We start from the raw sequence: 26,996 nt of genomic DNA, 5'->3' as shown, positions 1-26,996 counted from the left end.
TAATCTTAAACCTTGTTCAACTTCAAAATTGATTAAGATAAGTTTGTTAAAATGAGCAAAATAAGATTCTATCAAAGTAAGATTGGAATACTTTTCAGATCAAAATATAGAATAGTTAAGATAAAGATAAGAGTATTCTAAGATTTTTATCAGATTATTTATTAAATTTTTTAGAATGTATTGGAGGGTATATGAGTCATTTTATTCTTATCTATAAGGTTTAAGATAAATTTATCTAAAGAGAGAAAAATAAATTAATTTAAAAAATTTCAGATAAAAAGTTACATGACTTTTTTTTTAAGGATTACTAAATAAATTTAACAAACATAATAAAATATTTTTATTCATAATACTTTTCATATATTATATTTTTCTTAGATATCCTATGCAACCAACACTACCTATATAACCTTGTCAACATTAGGGTCTTAATTGATCTAACCATCCATATACACATATATATAATTAGGAATGTGCAATCGATTATAATCAAATCGAATCGACCAAAAATCATAAACCTTATCATATGTAATAATCGAATTGAACTGATTGACTAACCCTAACAAACCGAACTAACCGAAACTGAACAAACCAACACCTAAACCCTAATAACAAAATCGAAAATCGAATTGGAACACAAAATAACCAAGAGACTAAACATTAGTTCGACCTTGTTGTTGTCGTCGGCCATCTAGTTGGCTGCTGATTTTGATTGTCGGATTCCCCCAACCACGGTACGTGACGCACATACCCAAAAATCAAAAGTATTTAATGGTTGGATTTTAGTATATCTAAGTTTCAATATAACATAAAAGTAATCGAAAAACTTACCGAATGGTCCATCGGCATTGTCTTCATCTTCATCTTCGCGTCGACAAAGGATGGTAAAAGGAAAGAGAAGGGATGAAGAGACGAGAGATGATTGGCACCGCTAGAAAAGACGAAAAGAAGAGTCAGAAGATAGACATCGCACTATTGCAAGGAGGCGAGGGATAGAGATTGGAGAAAGGCTATCGTTTATCGGGATTCGGGTGTAGCGTAAGAGGGTGGGTGCAAGGTTTGGTTGGGGTGTCACGTCTACCTAGGAGGGGGCGGGTTCGGTTCGGTTGAGGGAGGTTATGGTTACACGATTCGATTCAATTTTTTAATTATATATATTAAAATAATCAAATCAAACTAAATAATCGATTTTTAAAAATATATATATATAATCAAACCAAATTATTTTTTATAAAAAATTGAATTAAACTGATCAAATTTATCGGTTCAATTCAATTAATTCAGTTTACCCAAACTTCTATACATCCTTATATATAACACACAAAAATTGGCACCATAGAATCAGGGGCTCGGGCCATCTTGAGTCTTGCCCTATAAACTGTAATTATATCCAACTAATAAATGTAGATTAACTGAAATTTCATACATACAGAATGAGGTAACAAAAACATTATTATGGAAATAATAATTTATAAAAAAAGAAAGGTTTCATCATAAACAAAAACTGTGAAAACACTGTATTATAGATGTAATAATAGAGTTGGACCAAACCCATGTCATGTTCTTCAACCAACCAGCCGACTAGATCCCTCTCTGATCATGATGACACGGCAGCATATATATATATATAGATATACTCCCCCAAAACCCAATATTATACGTGTGCGTGTATATATATTTATGAACTCTTATCCTCCAGCCGTCCAACTCCGTAATTCCTTCTTTCTCCCACCAAACAAAACCCACAAGCGATTTGTTTTTTTATTGTTTGTGCGTGTATATATGTGTCCATAGAGAGAGAGAGAGAGAGAGAGAGAGAGTCAAATTTTCTAACAGTGGCATCACCCTCTTCCAAAGAACCATCCTAATTCTCTTCTAGCATCCAGCGTAGACATACTTTGATGGCTGCAGAGCCGAGCTCATCATCCTCTTCATCATCTAACCTAAAAATTATTGTCCAGAGAAACCCTTCCGAATCTCAACTATCTGAACTGGGCATCAAGTCCTGGCCCAAGTAAGTTCTTCTCTCTTGTCTCTCTGTATCTTTCTCTCTCAATAGATATATATATATATGTATATATGCGAGCACCATTCCATTGGGATTAATGAGGTATAGTTTTGTGTGGGGAGAAAAGATGGGGATGCTCTCCGGGGAAGTACCAACTGAAGTTCGACGCAGAGGAGACGTGTTATCTTCTAAGAGGGAAGGTTAAAGTGTACCCAAAAGGGTCGCCGGAGGTGGTGGAGTTCGGGGCCGGCGATCTGGTGATAATCCCAAAGGGTCTCAGCTGCACTTGGGACGTCTCCGTTGCCGTCGACAAACACTACAAGTTTGACTCGTCTTCACCTAATTCTTCATCGCCATCTTGACTACTTTTTATATATAATTTCTTCTTATAATTAGCAGAAGAAGAGAGAGAGAGAGAGAGAGAGAGAGGGAATGGAAGAAGAGATACAGATGAAGATGTATATTTTTCATTTAATTTATGGACTTTCAGTTCATCTTCTCTTCGACATCTCCCAATTGTATGGGTTGGACTTTGGGGGGTGTTCGTTTCTCCTCTCTTCATATTATTATTATTATTATTATTATTATTATTATTGTTATTGCTGTTGTTGTTTGGGTCAAAGTGGAGGAAACATCAATCTGTGAATGCATGTGTCCTGTTCCAACCCCCCAAAGGCTGTGCTTTTGAATGAATAGGGCTGACTGGTCAATAATGATGCCCCAATACTATCATTTTATCTTATCTTATTTTGTCACCCGATCATACCCCTCGTTTAAGAATAATAATAATGTTATTTACAGATAGAATAGCATTAACGTGACAATCTATTTAAAAATATTTAATTAACATTATATATTTATCTTCTCGAGTCAAATATTTTCATATAAACTATCCCATCACTATGATTTATATTTATCTATCAGATATGAATAATAGCATTACTCCCCTTGAATGAATGAATTTAAGACTCAAAATGGCCACCCGGATTAGCTAGCTACTGAGCAATTCTAAAAATTTCAACATGGACAGCAAGGGTCATTTAATGCCCACCCTTCTAGGTGTTAGGTTGACGATGATGAGCGGGATGTGAGCCGTTGATGTCAAAGGATTGAAATTGAAGGCCTTGGATTGGATGTCTCATGCCTGGCTATTGGCTATTGTGATGGAAACCCATTTTTGACCCACTTCTCCTATTGGTCTTGATTTCCTTCCTTCTGGGGTCTTCTAGATTCAGTTGAATTTTTTACTAAAACATAATAGTAAAGAGTTATAATTGATTGATAAAAATGTCATCACTTATTACATGACTCTTTCAAAAACATAACTAAAAACACCATTATTACCAGTTATAACTCTGAACATTATTATTTCCTAAAACTCCACTTAATTGCCAACTCATTATTTCTTTTTTAAGAGCAAATATTATTTAAGTTTTCTTATAAACACATCACATGTACAGTATCTATTATATTATTTTTACACCCAATATGTCACATCAAATTACCCCCAGAAACCCCTAATCTTTTTTTAATATAAGAGAGGTCAATAACACTTCAATTTTCAAACAAGATAACATTACACTGTAAATTTTAAAAATATTTATTTAAACACTTAAATTCGTCATTCGTAATAACAATCTGCACTAAAGTTTTGCAAATTCGTGTCCTAATGTAAAAAAGATATCAAAAAGAAGTCGCAATCAAAATAACAAAAATTAAATATATTTAAAAAACATTTTGGTTATTAAAAACAGTGCCCCTCACCGGTTTAGGCGTACTTTATTTTCTAAGGGGCACAGTTGCCGAGAAAAGGAAAGTCACCTCTCCCTGCCTCATCACTTTTGACTTCAGCTTTAACCTAACCTTTAGGTTGGGTACACATTTTTATAGTCATTAAATATTAATCTCGCCACCTAACCCACAGTTGAAAACACAAGTTTATTTCATTCTTGCAACTCCTCCACAGGCAAGCACAAAGGCCGAAACCCTAAAAAATCCATAAGCACTAACAAGTGCCCTAAGGCTAAGGGTTACCCATAATAAGAAAACAGTAAAAACACTAAGCCCTAGTCCACTAAACTCTTCACAATAAATTCATCCTTCCCAACGGCTGTTGACAAGACTTTAAAATAAATTCACAACTGCCTTTGTACACTTTCTTTATGGTTATAAAACATCCAAATTAATATAAACTTGTACATGAATGTCAAAGTAGTCCATTTCTAGTGGGCTTTTCTAACAAAACTAATTGACAGTCCCTTGAAAGCATGGCAGTAACATAATAATAGATTTTGAAGCCAAGGCTGTATGTTAAGCTGAATATTGCTGGCGCGCTGCTCACTTTCTAAACTACATTCTGAGAGCAAATTTGATACAAGCACCCTATCAGCTGAGAGTCGATCTTTGTCAGTTGCCTATATTGAACTAGTTAAACAAAACCAGTGAAGAATATAAACTGAAACTGAAAATACAAACGGCAAACTTGCGTCGACAAGTTTCCGGCCTATGACGTTGTACAAGTAGACAAAAAAGAAAAAATAAAGACTATGAAAGGACAAAGTTAATTGAAGAAGCCCCATTTCTAGCAATGCTGCAACGGCTCCATTGGAGAGGTATGCCATTCCTGGAGAGACAACTTGGGCTGTCAACCGAAGATAAAGCTTAATAATAGATGCTATGATCTGAACCTTAACATACAGTACCAGATCCTAGTGCTACTACAATTCACATGCCAACTCTATTAAAATCTTGGAATAATTGAGCACCAGGCAAATTAGTTCATCCATATCTCCAAAAGATCAACAAATAAAATGATGATAGGAAACATAAAAGTCTAGAAACGCATACCACCCAAGTCAAAATTGCACACCTTGCAGGAAGAATACAACACAAGTGTCTAGCATTCTAAAGCATATGTCTGAACCTGTAATAAGCAAGAAGGTAAAATCAGATTCCTTTTCAATCAATTAAAACAATTTTCCATGACTAAATGTCAAGGAAAAAAGACGTTTAAGTTGCACGAGAAGTGCCAAAAAAACACAATATTTGCACCAAAGAAAATAGCTTGAAAAGGCTACAAACTTAGGTTACCAGAAAATACTAATATCCTATTAAATTAAAAATTCGTAATGGTATGGCTTGACATTCTTTATATTTATAATCTTAGATGTTCTTTAGGAAGAAAAGAAGCATATATGATTCTATCCAACCTTTGCCCCCTTGAGGCATTCTTTACCTTTCTTTATATACATTCTATTTATCAAACAAGTTATGATAAACAAAAATATATGGATAATAGGGTTTGGGTTTGAAAAATTGGGGGAAAAAATGACGTCCATGTTTTAGAAAGTATGCCCTTGTATTAATTTAAAGAAAAAAAACTAAATGTGTTATTTAACAGGTTTTTTAAAAAAAGAAAATAGCTCACAAAGTATTTGGTCCTGGTAATAATACATACAAAACTACTCCTATCACACCACATGTCAGAACATGTGCCCTACCACATTCATTCCTATTACATATAACAGTACAATCATGCTTCAATTAACTTGCCTTCAAACAATGCTATCACACGTATAAAACAAAATATCTGAGCCAGAGTAAAGAAGAAAATGACGATAGTTTTGTCAGTAAACAACATATCCAGCCTTTATCCCACTATGTGGGGTCAGCTACATGAATTCTAGACTTCCATGTATTTCTGTCTTTTGTCATATCTTCGTTGAGGTCCATACACTTTATATCAAACTTTAATGTCTCTCTCAAAGTTTTCTTGGGTCTGCCTCTATCTTTTTTTTGGACCAATTGTTCTATTTCATCAACTCTCCTCACAGGAGCGTCTCTTGGTCTCCTTCTCACATGACCAAACCATCTTAGTCTAGTCTCTCTCATCTTCTCCTCTATTGGCACTACTCCTACTTTATTACGAATAACTTCATTTCTAATTTTATCTTTTTTTGTATGGCCGCACATCCATCTTAACATCCTCATCTCCGCTACGTTCATCTTTTGCTCATGCTGGTATTTGACGATAGTTTTGTCAGTAAGATTTTCAAAAATATCAAAGTTACATTCATACACTTCTAGCAGACAGTACAAATGTCATTACCATTTTGTGGAACACTCCAAATCGTAAGGGCCTTCCACTACCACTCACCTTTAATTTCCACTCATAATACAGATTTCAAGATTTGTAGTACATTGGTACCATGGTGTTTTTTGATTTTTATTTTTTTTCTCCTCTAGTTGGCAAGGTCCTCCTTGGAGATACCAAAGTCACATTTTTTCCAAGAAGTAAATAAAGCAAGGTTCTATTTATTTTCTATAAACAATGGAGATCCTCTTCCTCTTCTTCTCTTTGTTAGTCTCTTCCTTTCTTCTTCTTTTTACTCCTTTTTTCCCCCATTTTTCTCCTATATTCCAACAACTGAGCAAATCTGTGGTCAATGGTAGGAGAAAAAAGAAAAGAAGAATAAAAAATAAAACTCAAAGCAAAACAAAATGACCAAATAACATGTTATCATTTTTTGACTTAAAACAGATATTAAACAAACCAAAAAAAAAACTAAAAAATGGAAGCTCTGTCAAACTCAGACAGCACCATACATAAAATGCTACAATCAAAATGAAGGAAAAGTTGGAACTGTTAGCAAATATATCTCAGTCTGATAAAATGTCCCCAGTCTGGGATGAGCAAAATGAAGATGTTCAAGTAGCAATTTGGTGTAAACAAGTGAATGCACAGAAGGAATTATGGAACCTCTACCATAACCTGGGGCATTGTCCTACCTCAAGCATATTTTCCTCCGAAAATAAATTTGGTCCAATAATATTCTTCTTGTGAGAGCCATCATACTGCAAAACCCTAAGTTTTCCTTCCTGCAATTGACAGCTAACTACATAAAAGAACTTCAACAAGATAACGCAAAAAACAATGTAAAGCCTAGCTAACGCACCTTGGTTCCATACACAAGACCACCGCCTGCTAAAGGATGAAAGCAAGCTACATTGACCTCATCTTCTGCACTAGGAAGTACACTAACAAGTTCCATATCTGATACTCGATATACCTGAGACCCAGGAAAGGAAAATTGATAGGAATTAAATAGCACATCTTCAGTTCCACATATGCCTCAGGAACAATCAGAGTTGTCAACCCTTCTGAATTGCATAAATCATAATATGACAAACTAAAGAAGACAAATACTAATGCATACCTCTGGAACTATTAAATGTATTGATTCTCTCATTTCTTGATTAACAATGGTTATCACTAAATCATATACAATTCAGATTTTTTTTTTTTTTTTTCATTTCATTGTACTCTTTACTAGACAAGTACAAATAAATTCATTATAGAAGACAACAATGACCATTCATGAATATGAGACATATACAACATTAAATTCCAAGTGTCTTAAAACCTTATGGACTAAAGATACAATGACCTATCAATTTATAATTGCCATGGAATGTAAAATTGAGGGATCATAATTTGCTAGAAACAATTATTATAACCCATTTCTAACTGAAGAGTAACTTCAACATGAAAAGTGAGCGGTTACAAAAAAAGGCTGTTTGCATAACTCAAACCTGTGACCTTCTAGCTCTTATCACAAAGAAGCAAATCTTACCATTGCCACAGAAGGTTGGCCTCTAATAATATTAATATTATATTAAATGTTAATAATAATTATATTATTATAAAATTAATAAATAGAGTTTTGATTGTTGCATTATAAAATTGATACTATCAATAAACTACCTATTTTATTACAAATATAACATTTTTTATGATAATAATTTATAATAATATTATTAAAATTATGAATAAGCTAGGTTGACAATATTATCACAATATTCTTGGTGTTACCAATATTACAATATTAATGATAATCATTATCAATATTGATTATAAATTTTAATTATTTTCAGAAATTTTAGAAATATTATTTTTCTTGTAATTTTGTTAATGATTTTACTATTTAATATTAGCCAATTTTACAATTTATTAATTATTTTCTTGTTGTAATACTAATATTTTTGATATTGTTAATATTACAATATTGTTGATTATTAGTTAATTTAAAATTATGATATTATGGTATAATTATTTTTAGTCAATTTTCTATGCAGTCATTTTTTATATTTCTATATTACAACATGATTCAGTAATGGTAAATTTTAAAATTGATATTTTTACTATTTCTAACAATATTAATTGATTTTGGGCAGGTTGAAAACTCATGATTTCTATTGGAAAACATGGGGAAAACTCCAATTACCTTTGTAAAGAAAACAGTGGAAGGATCCTAAAGATATTTTCCAACACTAAATATAAATTTGGAAAATTCAAATGTTTTTTTCCAGGTTTCTGTTTTCTGTGAAAAAAGATTTCAGAAATAGGGCCTATCTTCCACGACTTGATAGCCCCTTCTAATTTACAAACATGCTCAAGAATGAGTGAAGGCAAGTTCCACAGCGAGAAACAACATGAACACTATGAATTATACAGACAAGGGGAAGGAGTGAGCTTTTACCTCCAAAACAGTGTAAAGAGGCAATGATGTTTCTCCATTAATGATAATGCTTTTAAGAAGAGAACTATGTCGCCGACCATAAGCAAGCAATAGGTGCTCAGAAGTAGGTGAGAACTGCATGAATGTAATACACAAGTTCAACTTTCATAAAGTTGAATATGCTAACATGGCTAATAAGAATTGTGTACAAATATATATATAGGTAAGGTTTACACTTTCAAGTGCCTCAGGCTCCAAAGAAATGCAAAAATTGACACATTAAATGTTTATTGCATTAAAATCAAACAATTCATTTTTTATTAGCAATTTTTTCCAATTTTTCATTATTTCACTTTTTCTTCTTCATTTTTCTTTTCATAGGTGTGACAATGGCGGGAGGCAAAGAAGGCTACACTGAAGGAAAAAGGACAGATGCTGCATCTAAGCATATTCAAAGACCACATACGGCATCTGATGTAGTAGCTCTAGAAGAAGAATGCAGATAAATATATGGATATGAAGAGGGGAGAAAGAACAAGAAGTTGCAAACATTAATAAAAAGTAAAAGGAATTTAATCCAGAAAGAGAAGAAAGAAAGGAGCAATTGGAGTAGAAGAAGATGACAAGAAGAATAGAATAATGAGATGAGCAGGAGCAGGAGCAGGAGAGGGCGTGTGGAAACAGAGAAGGAGAAATTGAGGAAAGAGAGAAAGAGAAAAGAAAGACAAAAGAAAACATGAACAGGGAAGGAAAAAAAAGGAAGAAAGAAGAAGACCCCAAGGGAAGGGGGGAGTTCAAAGCTCTTCAAAATGTTAACTTTTATTTATTTTCAACATCATAATTTTAAATTATCAAAAAAGAAACCATAATTTCAAAACAATACGTAAATTATATTTACAGGCTTTATAAGACTCTTAAAACACCTACATAACTTTTTAAATTACTCCTATCCAAGAATATAATCTTCTATCACCTATTACGCATAATCTGTCGAAAGTCCTAACAAAACTAAAGCCTGCAGTAGTTCATTTAAAGTTTTTAAGAAGATTAATGAAATAATTTAAGATAACGCATCATAAAAACCTAAATAAAATATATGATTTAACATGATGATAAGGTCTATACAATTTGTATGGCTACACTAAAACGTGAAATCATCTTACATAAATTTTTAGAAGGGGGAAGCACGATTTACACAATGAGAACAGGACAATAATCGGTACTGAGTAAAGACGTGCTACAAGCTACATTTCCATGCATCTACATATAACAACTAACCTGGATTGAAGTAAGACAATGCGCAGCTCTAATTGCCCGAGATACAAGCACAGAACCAAAGCTACATAAATAATGGAAATTCTGTGTCATGGAATTGAAATGAAACAGATCTAACAAATAGATGAAAGGGTTGGAGATTTACGTTGCCTCCTCAAGAGAAAATATGCGAAGCTCATAAATGACTTGGTGCGCAGAGATCGGGTGACGGGTCGGGGACGTCCCAGCTCCTGAGGCATCTTGATAAACTTGTGTTAACAAACCTGTATCAGCTTCTGTTTGTGGAAGGACACATGCAACACAGGCAGCCAAAAATCTCCCACAAGGTGAAAAATGGGCTCCCATTTCACTGTAATCACATTGCAGCATATGATGCTAAGCCATATACAAGATCACATGAGAGAAAGAGAGAAAGTAAAAGTTTTGCAACAGAATTTGAACAAAATAAGTTCAAATGCCACAGAAACAACAACACAGCAAGCATTAATCCCACTATGTGAGGTTGAGCACAAGAATCTAGCTTGCCAATCATTTCTATCCATAGTCTTATCTTTTGTAAGGCCTTTATAACTCATAATAAGACTAAGAGTCTCCCACCGAGCTTTTCTTGGTCTTCCTCTACCTCTTTTTTCTAAAGACTTGTTCCACTCCATCCACTCGCCCAACCCTTACAAAGTGGGGAGCCTCATGAACTAATGATGCTCCTTTCTTATGCATTTCACATCATGACCTTGCTTCTAGAAACAAAATGTTTCCCTGGCTTTATATAAATAGATCTAAATAAGTTAACAGTAATCAAGAAAGTAGGAATGAAGTTTTCCAGACATACCTACAAAGGACAGCATGTGGTATGGTCAGGCGACATCTTTGAGTGTCAAGCGGATCAGAAGGACTGTTTATATCATGTGACCATATTCGTAACTTCACAGTGCAAGGTAACTCTGCATTTGCTGTAGCAGCAAGTGATGCAGCAATTTCAGACTGAATTCTACTAATAATGGGAAGAGAACCACTCCCAACATGGGGTGCAATAGTAGAACCAGCACCCTGTATAGAGTTTGATGCAGGAACCAAACAGGCCCGTGAAGAACGATCCCGTGAGCCAGATCCTCCTGAAGCCAAATCTCTATTAGCACTGGATGGCATTGCCAACGAATCTATTGGAATCCCCCAATTACAAGAAGTCAAACCAGATGATGTAGGAGGACTGGCTCCAAGATACCCGGATGGATGTCCATGCCTGTCACTATCAACAGGAAGCATCACAGGTATGCCAGCTTGACTTTGACCCATTAACCATCCTTGCAGAAACGGTAGCTCCCAACATGTCGGATCTCTAGAATGTAAAAATTGATGTTTTCTGAAAACCGTATCTGGCTGAAAACCAACAGATCCAGGTACCCCAGCAGCTTCAGAAATCAAATTCTGCTGGTATCCCTCTACGGCTTGCACGTCGTTTATATTTGTAGCATCCATGGTGGTGTCACCAACAGAATCTTGCACTCCATTAGGGCAATAGTCAGTTAAAGTGTATTCCATTGCAGCATATGAGTTAGAAGCTATAGCAGGAGACATCTCCATGTGATCATGCTGTTCCACTGCATTTGCAATCATTGAAGCAGAAGAACCCACTTCCATGTGACATGGACTATTATGTCTGCTACCAACATGTGGATCTGTCCTTGAATCCTCTCTTGCAAATGGAGGCAAGTGTGAAAAAGGTAAAGACATCAAAGATAGCTCGGCAGCCATACTAAGACAGTCACCTGAATGCACATTGGTCACATAAACTGCAGGAGGAGGATAGCATAAAGATCCTGAAGATGTTGCCGATGTCATTGATGAATCTGAAGAGTCAAGATCATTGACCTGCATATGAGTCCAATGATGTAATCTATAAGGTGGAAGAAGTAAACAACTAACAAAAATCCCACAGAAGAATTTCACCTCAGCAGTTAAGAGGAAGGGAGAGCCATGCGGGTGAAAATGCACTGCTCGAAGTGAGCGCCTTGTCTTCAATACAATGGTAGGTGAGGAAGTCTCTCCTCTCCTATCGTAGTGCCATATATATAGCTAAAATTGAATTCCAAAGTGAATATATTATGTTGCAAAAATAAGACTTACAAATACTATATGCTAAAAGTGGAAAAACTTTTAAAAGCTAACAATATAACATGAAAGAGTCATCAGAGAAAAGTTAAGAATGAAGACCTTGTGACCTGAAGCAACGGCAAGGACTTCCCCTTCAGCATGGAAAGCAATTGAGGCAATAGGACGGTCTGTGAAGAAGAAGGGGAAAAGACTGCAATTTGATTCACATCCTCCAAGTGAATGGTAACAATAATAATAATAATAATAATAAAGACAGGAGGAATTTACAAAAATCACGAGATCCAATGCACTCTGATGTATTTGCATCCCATAGCCGAACTTCATGATCCAAACTTCCACTTGCAAGTATTTCTGGACGCTTCGGATGGAACCTAACCTGTAAAAGCCCGTGATCACATAAGATACAGGCCATACATGGTGATTTTTTCACAAAAATAAAACTTCCGATTAAAGATCATTTCAAACTAAAACTCCAACCTAACTATTTCCAGAATAAAACTCTATTTGCCACATCAGATTGATAACTTCCAGAGAGAGAAAAAAAAATGATAACTCAAAGAGAATAAACCGTTTTCTGCCAAAAAGCAGAAACCTTGTCTTCAGCAGTTTCAGCCTTTTGGCAGAAACCACATGCGATTTCTACCAGATACAGTTTCTGCTCATCTATGGTTTCTGCTTTTTTAGGTAGAAACCACACATGGTGGTTTCTACCTGATGTGGATTGAGCGGCATTAGCGTATCTGGACAAGAACGATGGAAAGAAGTCAAAAGATATGGTTGTAGTGGTCGGTGTTCGCTAATATGGGCGTAAGATTCACATACAGTGCCCGTTTTCAGCCCATAATATATGCTTTGGGGATAGCTCAACGAGCCAGATTGAACTAGCCGCTTTGCCACTACTGATGTCGTGTTTTATCCATTTGAAGTTTCCTTCTATGATTTTTTTATGATTTCTTTATTTTTGTTTGGGTTATGTTTTATTTTGGGGCCTATTCTGTACGGCCCAGTTTAGTTGGAGTCTGTAGCCCGTTGAGGCATCGCATTTAAGACCTTTTTAGTCATTGTAGGGTTTTTGGTTGCTTGTGGATGAAGAATTGATGATCTTTGTTTTTCCGTATTTGCAATCCGAGTTTGAGGGTGATCATTGAGGGTTGTAGGTGTTTCCCGCAACAGTTGGTATCAGAGCATGGTGTGTGGAGGAGGCCGTGGTGGCCGAGGACGTGACCATAGTGAAGAGATTGCAGATCTGTGCAACCAGATCGCGACTTTGACTCACCGGTTTGATCAGCTCATGACATCGACGGCCGAGTTCGTGACAAATGGAACCCCCACCAGTTCCCCCTCGTCATCGAACAGTACCAGAGGGCGATGCTGCAAGTGGTTATGCAACCGAGGAACAGTCAGATGAAGATACGGTGTTGGACTTACGAGGCGGCCGTGTTCCACAGCCTCGTGTACCGGCTGGACATCCGTCCTAGCGCATTTGGACGAGGATTTTGAACATGAGCAGAGCGCCTTCCAGCGTTGGGAGTCTGGGATTAAGGTTGAGATTCCAAAATTTAATGGAGGGATTGAGGTTGACAGACTTTTTGGATTGGCTATGCGCTGTAGAGGAAGTTTTGGATTACAAGGAGGTGCCGGATGATAAGCGGGTACCGTTGGTGGCTACGAGACTGTGTGGCAGAGCTGCCGCCTGGTGGCAGCAACTCAAACAGAATCGTGAGCGTCATGGCAAACCAAAAATCAAGTCGTGGGACATGTTATGATTAGGAGCTCTTAGAAACCAATTCAAGACTTAGATTTGCCAATCTCTCTTCACTCTTCACTCGGAAATGTAACCCACAACAGAATATATATAACAGAAATTGTAAACAGCAAAGTAATGAAAGAATCAGAGCAATCAAACCATCCAAGAAGCACAAAGATATCCTGGTTCGGACTGCAGAAAAATCCACTAGAAACCGCTTGAATACAAATACAAGAACCTTCTTTCTCTCCCTCACACAAGTTCACTGCTCACTCAAGAGAATATAAGGACTAACTTTATCTCTAAGCCTTTCTCTCTCTCTCTCGGCAATATCACTTGAATTCAAAGAACAATCAGAATGATTTGTGTTATGTTTGACTTGAGCCTCCCGCCTCCTATTTATAAACTATAGGGAGGCAGTAGTTACAAGGTTAACAACTTAGCCTATACAAAAGACTAACATACCCCTCATAATGAAATAAATAAGTTAACTAATCTAACTTAGAATAATAAATCAGTCGGACTTCATTCTTCATTCTAACAACAGATTCTTCCTTCAACTTCCAGAACTAATCTTCCATGCAAAAACCCAACAGGACAAGATGAAGAAGCACCTGAAAGCAACATTTCTGCCGTTCAATTACAGTTGGACATTGTACCAGCGCCTACAAAATCTGAGGCAAGGTAATCGGTCTGTGACTGAATATACAACTGCTTTATACCAGTTGATTGCACACAATGATTTAGGCGAATCAGAGGATCAGTTGGTGGCTCATTACATAGGATGATTGAGACTTAATTTGCAGGACACCTTGGACATGTTCTGACTTGTGTCTGTTTCAGAGGTGCATCGGCGTGCCTTATAGGCAGAAATCCAGTTGCAACGGCAAACAATTGGCGGATCTTCTGGTCCATCAGGAGGAGGGGGCCGGTTTACCGCCCCAAATCCCACTCCTGTTTCGTCCCCACCACAAAGGGGCGTTGAGCGGGGCCCTCGTGGCACGACTCCTGCGGCTGTGTCCGCAAGCGAAGGGGCTCTTCCTGGTGGGCGAAGTCGTGGCGGTCCACAATGTTTTAATTGTGGAGGTGTAGGGCATATGCAGAGAGAGTGTCATCCAAATGGTCGAGCACGACCAGGTTTGTTAGCAGTTGAGTTGGTGGGCACAGCAGAAAAGGTGACAGACAAGGCAGAAGAGAATGAAGAAGTGCTAACTAGGGATTCAAGTCCCCTTCTAGTGGTGCGACGAACGTGTCTTACACCGCGCAGTCCATCTGACGATTTTCAGAGAAATCATATTTTCCAGTCTACATGCACTATTGGGGGGAAGGTTTGCAGATTTATCATAGACTGCGGCAATTGTGAGAATGTTATGTCCGAGGCAACTGTTCAGAAGCTGAACTTACCGACTGAGCCCCATCCAGCACCTTATAGTTTGGTGTGGCTTAAGCGAGGTAATGAAATTTCTATCACCCGATGTGTGTCGATTACCTTCTCCATTGGTAATGTGTACTGTGATACAGTTTGGTGTGATGTGGTGCCTATGGATGCGTGTCATTTACTGTTGAGGTGTCCATGGAAATTTGATCGGGATGTGCGCCATGAAGGCCGGCGTAATGCTTATAGTTTTTGCAGAAAATTAATCCTAGAGAAAATAAATCGTTATTATCTCCCTTAGATATGATATCAATATATACACAAAACATCTACATGATGTAGGAGTCTAATCTAATCTACTTTACAAGATATTTATGTTATCTAAAATACAAATAATATATCTCTAAAATTTAGGAGAATAATTAGAACTAGACAATCTTATCTTTATAAATCTTATCTCCTATAATTTAGGAGTCTTCATGACAGTCCTCTTTTGAATTCTTTTTTATCTTTTACACTCCCCCTCAAGCTAGGTTGAATATATTATTCAGGCCAAGCTTGGTACTTAGATCATCAAACACTCTTCTTGGTAGTGGCTTAGTTAGAATATCTGCAACTTGGCTATTTGTGGAAGTATAGTTCAGTTGAAAAACTCCTCCTTCTAACTTATCTTTAAAAAAGTGCTTGTCAATTTCGACATGTTTTGTTCGGTCATGGTGGACTGGGTTTTTGGCAATATTGATAGTCAATTGGTTGTCACATAATACTTGTATTGATTGTGCCATAGATACATGTAACTCTTGTAGCAATCGTTTTAGCCATATACCCTCACAGAACCCATGGGCCAAAGCCCTAAATTTAGCCTCTGCGTTGCTCCTAGATACCACAGATTGCTTCTTGCTGTGCCAAATAACTAAATTTCTCCAAACAAATGAGCAATATCCGGAGGGTTGACCTTCTATCACAAATTGATCATGCCCAATTAGCATCACTGTAAGTCTTCACCCCTTAGTTAGTAGTTTTCGTGAACATTAGCCATTTGCATGGTGTCATCTTAAGATATCTCAGAATCCGATATACAGCTTCCAAATGTCCTTCTCTAGGATCATTCATGAATTGGCTTACCACACTCACAGGAAAGCCTATATCTGGTCTTGTATGAGACAAGTATATAAGTTTTCCTACTAATCTTTGATATCTTTCTTTGTCCACAAGAGCACTTTCTTTGCCCACATCCAGCTTTAAAGTGGTTTCTATTGGTGTATCAGCTGCTTTGCATCCCAACATTCATGTTTTAGTGAGGAGATCTAGGATATACTTTCGTTGAGAAACTGATATTCCTTCTTTGGACCTTGCAACTTCCATACCTAAGAAATACCTTAGGCTTCCAAGATCTATGATTTCAAATTCTTTTGCCAACACTTCCTTAAGCTTCCTGATTTCAGAAATATTGTCTCTTGTAACAATTATATCATCAACATATACAATAAGTATGGATATTTTACCTCCCAAGGAGTTTTTGATGAATAAGGTGTCGTCTGCCTGACATTGAACATATCAATATTTCTTGACTGCCTTTGTAAATTTCTCGAACCAACCTCTAGGAGACTGTTTGAGCCCATACAGTGATTTCTTTAGTTTGCATACCTTGTTCCTTGTGAGATTAGTTTCAAATCCATGAGGGATTTCCATATATACCTCTTCTTCGAGGTCTCCATTTAAAAAAGCATTCTTCACATCCAATGGGTAGAGTGGTCAATCCAGGTTTACAGCTAGGGATAGTAAGACTCTGATTGTATTCAATTTTGCTACTGGAGCAAAAGTCTCTTGGTAATCTATACCATAGGATTGAGTGAACCCTTTTGCCACTAGATGAGCTTTATACCTGTCAATTTCTCCATTTTCTCGGTATTTAATTGTAAATACCCACTTGCAGCCTACAAGATGTTTTCCAAGAGGTAATTCAGTAATTACCCAAGTCCCATTTCTCTTCAAAGCCTTCATTTCCTCAAGAACTACCTCCTTCCACTTAGAATGTTGAAAAGCCTCCCGAATTGTTCTAGGAACCTGCACCTTACTGATATTTGATATAAAAACACTGAAATTAGGTGAGAGACGTTTGTAGGAAATGCAATTGTGAATGGGGTGTTGAGTGCATGATCAAACTCCCATTCTCAATGCTATAGGCCAATGTAAATTCTCATCCAAGGCTGAATTTTTTGAAATTTCAGAATTTTGTCTAGCAGGCATAGTCTTCCCCTTTTCCAACAATTCTGGATCCAGATCAGAATTTTTGTCAGCCTCAGAACATGTTGGTTCCCCACATTCTTTCCATTTAGACCTTTTCCTAGAATAAACTTGAAGTTCATGAGGAGAGGAAGACGGATTTATAGGATTTACAGGTGGCAGTGGCTGATTTTCAAGTTGTTGTTGTTGGTTAGATAGAGAAATTCCAAGTTCTAGTTGCTGGTGGTTAGGCTGAGGATCCCAAAAAGAATCCCAAAACTGATATTCTTGAGGATTTGGAGTGTTCTCCCCCTGAATATTGGTTTTGGGATAATAAGGTTGTGTTTCAAAAAAGGTTACATCCATGGATGTGAAAAACCGCTTAAGGCTGGGAGAATAACATTTGTAACCTCATTGGTGTGGAGAATAGTCAAAAAAAATACTTTTGATGGATTTTGGGTCAAGTTTACTCCGAAATTAAGAGTGAATGTGAACAAATGAGGTGCAGCCAAAAATCTTGAGAGGAAGGTGAGAAAGCACCCAGGTGTGAGGAAAAGAGGCAAGAAGAAGCTAACTAGGAGTTTGAAATTTAAGGATGCATGAGGGCATTCTATTGATAAGATAGGTAGCCGTAAGAATAGTTTCACCCCAAAAAAGTTTAGGAGTATGAGCAGAAAATAATAAGGATCGGGCCACTTCCAATAGGTGTCTATTCTTGCATTCTGCAATCCCGTTTTGTTGGGGTGTATCAACACAAGAACTTTGATGAATGATACCTTGTTGGGACAGATAAGTGCCTAGAATTGAATTGAAATATTCTTTAGCATTATCTGTTCTAAGAACTTGAATGTTAGCATTGAATTGTCTTTTCACCATGGTATGGAAGGTTTGAAAAATGTGGCCAACTTCAGATTTCTCTTTCATGAGAAAGACCCAAGTAAGACGGGTATGGTCATCAATGAAAGAAATAAACCAACGAGCCCCGATAACATTTTTGACTCTAGAAGGCCCCCACACATCACTATGAATCAAAGAAAACGGATAGGATGGAGTATACTTGAGACTAGGATAATGAGTCCAGACATGCTTGGAATATTGACAAATTTCACATTGAAACATGTGTAAATCTGAATTCTTGAACAAAGAAGGAAACAATTTCTAAAGATAAGCAAAGTTTGGATGTCCTAATCTATAGTGCCACAACATAATTGCACTATTATTGGAATGAAAACTAGAGAAACAAAGAGGTGAAGTGGAATGACAATAGCTGGATTTTACTTCAGTTTTTCTAGAGTCAGTCCCTTGAAGAATGTAGAGTCCCGAACATGCCTCAGTACTGCCAAGAATCTTCCCCGAAATCCAATCCTAAAATTCACATACATCTTTTGAGAATTTTGCAACACACTCCATATCAATAGTGAGCTTACTAACAAATAAAAGGTTGCAGTCTAGATTAGGCACAAATAGGACATCTTTTAGTGTCGAACCAGTGGACAGAACAGCTGATCCAATTCCTGCTACTTTTGCTAATGATCCGTCAGCAATCCTTACCTTCCACTCTGTCACATGGCTGAATGTTTGTTAACAGTCCACCATTACTAGTCATGTGATCAGAAGCTTCTGGGTCAACAATCCATAGGATAGATAGCTTACTATTAGCAATAAAAGCATGTAGAGGGTTACCTTTGTGGGCTATAGAACCTGCTGCCACCGTAGAACCCTGTAGCTAGGTTTTCCCAAAATTATGTTGCAGCCACTCCATCTGCTCTTGCTAAATAAGCTTGAGTTTGAAGCCGAAGTTGTCTCTTCAGTTGCTGTAAAATTACCCTTACTCTTCCTTTCATGTGCTGGTTTCCAATCCAGGGGCTTGCCATGGATATCCCAGCATGTATCCTTTGTGTGACCAGGTTTGTGGCAATGATCACACCAAGGACGACCCTTCTTCTGCTTGGGATTTGATAGGCTGCCTCCTCGAGCAAATAGGGCAGAATGTTCCAGGCCTGAATTTGAGGGCTTTAACATTAGTTTCAGCCTACTTTCTTCTCTACGAACCTCAGCAAACACCTCCCTGAGGCTTGGTAGAGGTTTTGTGCCAAGAATCCTACCTCTCACACCATCTAGGTTTTTATTTGAACCAATCAAGAACTTATACAGCCGCTTCTTCTCCACTATTTCTTTGTATTTGGCTGAATCTTCAGTGCACTTCCATTGGATAGTATCACACTTATCCAATTGAAGCCAAAACTTATTCAAAGAATTGAAATATTGAGTGACTTGGGACTCACCTTGTTGTAAGTCATTGAGAACACTTTCTATCTCAAACAACTCAGAAGTATTCTCAACGTGGGAGTAGGCTTCTTTAACAGCCTCCCAAATTTCTTGGATTGTATTGTATAACAAGAAATTCTCACCTATCTCATTGTTCATCGAGTTAATCAACCAAGACATCACCATGTTGTTTTCGGCCTTCCAGATCCGGTACTGTGCTGCATCCCCTTTCGGTTTGCTGACTGCTCCAATGAGCTAATCATCATTCCCTTTTCCACATATGAACATCATAACGGATTGTAACCACTGAATGAAATTCTAGCCATTCAGTTTATGACCGGTGATTGTGAATGGATTGTTGTTATCCATGTTCATAGAATTGGTGGCTTGGAAAGGGACGATCTCAAAGGGTTGGCTGCTCACTCCGACCATGACACAAGTTGATCAAGTCCGGCGGCTATGAAAGGGAACAAATCAGACATAAACGCCTTAGTGAATCGGCGAAAATTGGCTAGGACTAACAAAAAAAGAGAAGAGAATTCTGCTCTGATACCATGCAGAAAATTAATCCTAGGGAAAATAAATCGTTATTATCTCCCTTAGATATGATATCAATATACACGCAAGACATCTACATGATGTAGGAGTCTAATCTAATCTACTTTACAAGATATTTATATTATCTAAAATACAAATAATCTATCTCTAAAATTTAGGAGAATAATTAGAACTAGATAATCTTATCTTTATAAATCTTATCTCCTATAATTTAGGAGTCTTCATGACAGTCCTCTTTTGAATTCTTCTTTATCTTCTACAGTTTTTCATTTTTGAGCAAGAAAATTGTGCTACTACCCTCTAAGGAGCCTTCCTGCAGGCCCACAGCTAGGGACAGTAGCAATCTTCTTTCTCGTTCATTGTTTGTTCATGAGATGTTGGAGGCGGGAGTGGGTTTGTTGCTGGTGGGAACCGAGGCGGCAAGAGTGTCGACGGTTCCTACTGCAGCCGAGGGGGCAAGACTTGACCCCAAAGTTGTTGCCTTGATAGCTGAGTTTAGTGATGTATTTCCAGTTGATATGCCCGAAGGTCTTCCTCCTTTACGGCATATACAACACCAGATTAATCTAGTTCCAGGTGTTGCGTTGCCAAATCGTCCACATTATCGTATGAGCCCAACGAAACATGAAGAGTTGAGGAGATAGGTGGAGGAGTTGGTGAATAAGAGCCACATCCAGAAAGCCTCAACCCCTGTGTAGTACCCGCGCTACTTGTCCCAAAAAATGATGGCAATTATAGGATGTGTGTGGATAGCATAGCCATCAATAAGATAATAGTGCGCTATCGTTTTCCCATTCCTCGCCTTGATGATTTGCTTGATCAATTGACGGGAGCGACTGTATTCATGAAACTAGATCTGAAGAGTAGCAACCACAAGATTCGAGTATGCCCTGGGGATGAATGGAAGACAGCCTTTAAGACACTGGAGGGTCTCTATGAGTGGCTGGTGATTGCCTTCGGATTGTCCAACACGGCCAGCACATTCATGCGTGTGATGAACCAAGCCTTGTGTCCATTCATTGGTAAGTGTGTGGTTGTCTATTTCGACGATATCTTGGTATACAGTGCATCCAAAGAGGCTCATTTATGTCACCTGCGGGAGGTTCTTGTGGTCTTGCATCGCAAGTAGTTTTATGCTGGCCCTTAGAAGTGTACTTTCTTCTCTTATCAGGTTCTGTTCTTGGGATATATTGTGTCTTCTAGTGGTGTAGCAGTGGATTTAGTAAAGATTGAGGCAATTCAACAGTGGCCTCATCCCCAATCGATCATAGAAGTGCATAGCTTTCATGGGTTGGCCTTGTTCTATCGGCAGTTCATCCAACACTTCAGTACTATTATGGCACCCATAACTGATTGTATGAAAGCAGCCAAGTTCGAGTGGGCGTCGAAAGCCAAGGGGGCGTTTGAGGTGATCAAGGAACGGTTGACTACCGCACTTGTTTTGGCCTTACCTGATTTCTCCAAACCATTTGCACTTCACTGTGACGCGTCGAAATTGGGCGTTGGAGTAGTTCTTAGTCAAGATGGCAAGCCTGTGGCCTACTTCAGTCAAAAGCTTGCAAGAGCGCACGGGAGGTATAGCACTTATGATGCTGAAAATTTTGCCGTCGTTCAGGCCATTCAGCATTGGAGGCATTACCTTTTTCAGCAGGAGTTTATCCTGTACAGTGACCACGAGGCTTTGAAGCATTTGGGCAATCAGGATTCTATTTCAGCCCGTCATGCAAGTTGGATAGCCTTCTTGCAGCAGTTCAATTTTGTTATCAAACATCAGGCGAGGTCATCTAATAGGGTGGCCGATGCATTGAGTCATCGTCATGGCCTATTGACTCGCCTTCAGGTTGCGGTGCGAGGTTTTGACACTTTTGCTTCTTTGTATGCTGATGATCCATACTTTGGTCCCATCTACTCACTCCTACTGCAGGGCCCCCATCCTCAGTTCCTTCTGGAGGGCGAGTTTGTTTTCAAAGGAGTTCAATTATGTATTCTTGATTGCAGTCTTCGACTGAAATTAATTGAGGAGTTTCATGGGGAGGGTCACGTGGGGCGTGATAGGACTATAGCCCTCGTCACTGCGTCATTCTTCTGGCCGACTATTCAGCGTGAGGTGGGACGGTTTGTAGCACGGTGTCGGGTTTGTCACATGGCGAAGAGAAAGGCAACTAATGCGGGTCTTTATCGTCCCCTTCCGATTCCCTCTGCCCTTTGGATGCATATCAGTATGGATTTCGTGTTGGGGCTGCCACGGATGCAGTGAGGCAACGATTCTAGTTTTGTTGTGGTTGATCGTTTCTCCAAAATGGTACATTTCATTCCCTGTAAGAAAACTGCATATGCAATTCATGTAGCACAGCTTTTCTTTCGCGAGGTATACCATCTTCGTGGACTGCCAACTTCTATTATATCGAACCACAATACTCGCTTCCTCAGTCATTTTTGGCGGAGTTTATGAAAGCAAGTTAATACTTCGCTCAATTTCAGTAGTGCCTATCACCCACAGACTGATGGGCAAACTTAGGTCGTGAACCAATCTTTGGGTGATTTGTTACGATGCTTGGTCAACGACAACATTCGGTCTTGGGATCAACGCCTCAGCAAGGCAGAGTTTACTCATAACCATGCTCAAAATCGCAGCACAAGTTGTAGTCCTTTTCAGGTCGTCTATAATGTACTGCCACGTGGTCCGGTGGACTTGCTTACTCTACCTTCAAAAACCCGCTTGCATGGTTGGGCTATTGATTTTGTTCGTGGTCTACAGCACATTCATGCGAAAACTCGTGACCGTTTGTTTGAATCTGCCCGCAAGTATAAACAGTCCGCAGATCGTCATCGCCGTCATGTGGAGTTTGAAGTGGGGGACTTTGTTTGGGCAATTCTAACAAAGGACTGTATTCCTGCCCATGAGTACTCTAAACTGTTTGCACACACCATTGGGCCGGTCGAGATTATTAAGAAGATCAACCCCAATGCGTATAGATTGCAGCTGCCCAGTCACATCCGCATTTCTAATGTCTTCAATGTGTAGCATTTGCTTCCTTACGAGAACGAGGACTATGGCTCTAACCCTGCTGTTCCAAATTCGAGGGCGAATCGCCTTGACCTCGAGGAGAATGATGTGGATCGAGCGGCATAAGCGTATCTGGACAAGCACGATGGAAAGAAGTCAAAGATATGGTCGTAGTGTTCGGTAATATGAGCGTAAAATTCGCATACAGTGTCCGTTTTCAACCCATAATATATGCTTTTGGGGTAACTTGACAAGCCGGGTTGAACTAGTCGCTTCGCCTCTACTAATGTCATGATTTAGCCATTTGAAGTTGCCTTCTATGATTTTTTTTATGATTTCTTTATTTCTGATTGGGTTATGTTTTATTTTTGGGCTTATTCTGTACGGTCCAGTTTAGTTGGAGTTCATAGTCTGTTGGGGTATCATATTTAAGACCTTTTTAGTCATTGTAGGGTTTTTGGTTGCTTGTGAAAGAAGAATTGGTGATCTTTGTTTTTCCGTAGTTGCAATCCGAGTTTGAGGGTGATCGTTGAGGGGTTGTAGGTGTTTCCTGCATCACTATCTAAAAAGTCACATCTGTCATTTTGCTTGAGTTCGACTTTTTCTCTTCAAGTTATAAATTTTTTCTCTTGGAGTTGTCAATCTGATCTGGCAGCTAGAGTTCTATTTGGGATAATAGGTTGGTTCAAGTTTTAGTTTGGAGAATTCTTTGATACAAAATTTTATTTTTGTGAAAAAACTCCATGGATGGTTCATCCACGTGATCATAACATTCCAAATATAAACTAGTGGAAATATAACTGATTAGAACAAGTTGTGAACCAATTAAATTAGAAAGTCATAATGAACGAGAAAATAAATGTGATCACTTAAATTTCAAGAGGTTCATATCTAGGAAGGTATTCACTACATTGCATGCTAAGTAAATCTTGCAGGGAGATAAAAAGGAACTTGATAGGGAATAAATAAAAATTGCACAATTTCAGGTAAATAACAAGTCTATCTTAAACCCTCTAAGGAAAGGAAAAATAGAGTTTCAAGTTAAAAATGCAAGAATTTCAAATTCAAATAGTGCCTATTTGACTTTTTTCAAAGAGTTTTAAGATTTTATATGATGTTCTTAATAGCTTTAGGCTTCCAATATTTATGTCTTGGACTACAAAAAAGAAAAAGACAAAGAAAGAAAGAAAAGGGCTTTGGAATGTTTAATTAAGTTTCTTGTAGAGTATCATGTTGCAGGATGTTTTCAAAACTACTTTCTTATCCAAGTTTCAGAAACATTTGAGCTATTGCGAAGGTAAAAAACTAAAATTAATTGATCATTCATCTTGTTAATTTTCCTCCCCCTTTCAAATAATAATTTATAACCCATGACCACTGAGAATTTTCTGTCCTCTTTTTGCATTGCGGATTCAAGGTTCCTTTTAAATTCAGAACACCCAGCAAATTCTTAAATCATCAGTTTCTAACATGTACTTTGTCCTTAGTTTCTATACAATGAACACAAATATACAATTAACTCCACAAAATATAATTAAAGTCTGTCTAAAGACCTAGCATACTTACATATCAACTGGACTACAAATATATTGTTTTGTACAACAATCTTGACTGAACTATAAGCTCATATGATAAATTCTCTATATTAAGGCCAAGGAAAAGGCAAAGCAAGTCATTGCATGCTTGTACAACTCAGACTTACCACCCAGGGAGTTCTCCGATGGCCACTCAACACCTTTAAACAGTTTCCACTTTGGCAATCAATTATCTTTACAGTATGATCCCCGCTGGAAGCAACAGAAAGGACAGAAAAGTAATTAAATGATACAAACAAGTTTTCTAGTGAATGGGGGAAAAAAGAAAAGGCAAGCAGCAATTAACTGTGTAGAAGCAAGGGTTTTGCCATCAGGACTGAATGCTGCTGCAATGGTCGACCGTGGAGGAGGTAATAATGGACAATATTTAGCTGATAAATGCCTCAATGAATCTGCCTCAGCCCTGAAAGAAATTTCAAATAAGATAACAATAACGAAATTTTAACCACTACCAGGTAATCTACCTGGTATTCAACTTCTTCTGACCTGAAGAAACACAATCGCAATATACAAATCTGTTGGAATACCATGAGGAGAGACCACGTCTCGCATCTTTGGCAGCTTCAGAAAACTCAGTGTCCCATTTGGAAGCATCACCCCACTGCCGTCTTGGCAAGCATTTTGTTCTGGGAGATACTTCTCTCCTTGCCAACAAGGAAAATACATTTCTACCACTGCAAAGTTTTCATAAGATTGAATGAGAAGGGGCACTAAATAACATAACAACATTCACTAAAAGTATAATGAGCAATAAATGCTAAGTGCATAAAGCAACCCAACTTAAAATCAGAAGTATTGGTCAGCATAAAGAAAGGAAGCAAGCCATCTAGTTAACTTAAATGAAATAGGTAACAACAGTGTGCCATAATTTTAGACAGACGCATGGCTTTAAGGCAATAACAAGCAGCAGAACTAGAGAACTAGGAGAGTGGACATTGTGTTTGGAAACTAAATTATTTAAGGATAAAGATAATTGGTCTAAATAGAACAAATTATTTTGGGCCAAATGGGGGTAAAATCCCCTTTCGGCCCTTGCATTTACACACATACTTTACACCCACACTGTGCGTGTAAATGCAAGGGTCGAATGGGGGTACCCCAGTCGGACCAAGTATCGTGGTCCTTGCTTAAAAGAAAGATAAGGGATGAAGGGAAAATATAATTTGGTCAAACCACTAAAAGAGAAAAAAGAAAAAAAGAAAACTTGGGATAACACGGTTAATATGATTCTAACAAAAATAATAAAATACAATGAAAAAATTTGTCATACAAATAAAATCACACTAAGCAGCAGATATTCCAACTTCCAAGTGCGGCACTTCTTCTTTTTCTTCTTTGACTATTGAAGGTCCGTAAAAGTTGTAGAGAAATGGAATTCTAATATGATGAAACTGAAACCAACTTAAATAACAACCAAGGGGACTAATTATGCCAGTGTGAATTCTCAAATCCCTTATTCATGAATAAGAACCAATAATTTCCCAATCTCATCTTTAATTATATGCAAAGCTAAATGTGAATCACAAAAAATATCAATCCCCTGCCTTCACTTGTATATAAACACCACTGAAGCCAAAAAAATATCTCACAATTCAGTTGCTGATGAGCTGGGATAAGTAAACAACTATAATTAAAGACACGGTTGTCACCTGATATATCTCAACAATAACTGCACATGCATCGGCGCTTTACAATTCCCATTATTGTTATCAACAGATTTAAAAATTGCATGACCCTTTCAAAATTTGCAAATTTCCCACTCAACATAACTAATCAAAACGAAACACGAAATTGAATTCCCAATTCCAATCTACGGATCCAGGAGCTGTTCCTGGATAGCACCCGGTCGAATTCCGATGGTAAAGGAAGAGAAGATTCGACCAAATTCCCTCACCTGCGCCGTGACGAAGGGTGAGAGACGCTGTTTGCGTCCTCAAACGGTGAACGTTCCGTCATTTCCTTCACAAAAGTCTAATTCTGGGACGAGTTGCCGAGGGATGCATCGACAGAAACCCTAATGACTCTGCAGAACGCTCATCCTCATCCTCCCTTCCCTACATCCACATCTCTAACTATATCTCTATATATATGTACACTTCTATTTTATTGATTTGATTCAAATGCGAAGAAGGAAGAACCCTAAAATAGACAATACACAGTTGGGAATCGAAGGAAGCACAGAGCGGCAGCCCGATCTCTCTCTCTCTTTCTCTCTCTCTCTCGGAACATTGTGGCCTGCATAGGCCGACTTAAAAGGAACTCTGAAATTTAGAAAATTACGGTAATTCCCTTAACTTGTGAAGATTT

General features: G+C 37.9%; 2 protein-coding genes across 6 annotated transcripts; one reads left to right on the top strand and one right to left on the bottom strand.

Moving 5' to 3' along the window:
- Positions 1-1,686: 1,686 nt before the first annotated feature.
- LOC127786987 (uncharacterized) lies at positions 1,687-2,607 on the top strand. Its single transcript, XM_052314806.1, has 2 exons — positions 1,687-2,014; positions 2,136-2,607. Exons 1-2 carry the CDS (start codon positions 1,902-1,904, stop codon positions 2,368-2,370), a joined length of 348 nt encoding a protein of 115 aa, XP_052170766.1. The 5' UTR covers positions 1,687-1,901; the 3' UTR covers positions 2,371-2,607.
- Positions 2,608-4,267: 1,660 nt separating this feature from the next.
- LOC127786743 (uncharacterized) lies at positions 4,268-26,916 on the bottom strand. Of its 5 annotated transcripts, none has more exons than XM_052314380.1 (15): positions 26,584-26,916; positions 25,217-25,363; positions 24,976-25,092; positions 24,797-24,881; positions 12,181-12,289; positions 12,013-12,080; positions 11,749-11,874; positions 10,631-11,670; positions 9,947-10,150; positions 9,805-9,865; positions 8,548-8,661; positions 6,964-7,077; positions 6,797-6,886; positions 4,856-4,931; positions 4,268-4,649 (listed from the first exon to the last, which is right to left on the bottom strand). In XM_052314380.1, the coding sequence occupies exons 1-14, from the start codon at positions 26,643-26,645 to the stop codon at positions 4,905-4,907; spliced, it is 2,364 nt and encodes a 787-aa protein (XP_052170340.1). In that variant the 5' UTR covers positions 26,646-26,916; the 3' UTR covers positions 4,268-4,649; positions 4,856-4,904. The 5 variants fall into 5 exon arrangements, with proteins under 5 accessions (XP_052170340.1, XP_052170338.1, XP_052170341.1 ...); XM_052314378.1 differs by having other exon boundaries at positions 4,268-4,631; XM_052314381.1 differs by having other exon boundaries at positions 4,878-4,931.
- Between the last annotated feature and the right edge of the window lie 80 nt (positions 26,917-26,996).

Source organism: Diospyros lotus, chromosome 12, assembly GCF_014633365.1.
Source record: "Diospyros lotus cultivar Yz01 chromosome 12, ASM1463336v1, whole genome shotgun sequence".
Taxonomy (NCBI): Eukaryota; Viridiplantae; Streptophyta; class Magnoliopsida; order Ericales; family Ebenaceae; genus Diospyros; species Diospyros lotus.
Note: the sequence above shows the minus strand (reverse complement) of the source record. Positions and strands in the feature narration are given on the sequence as shown.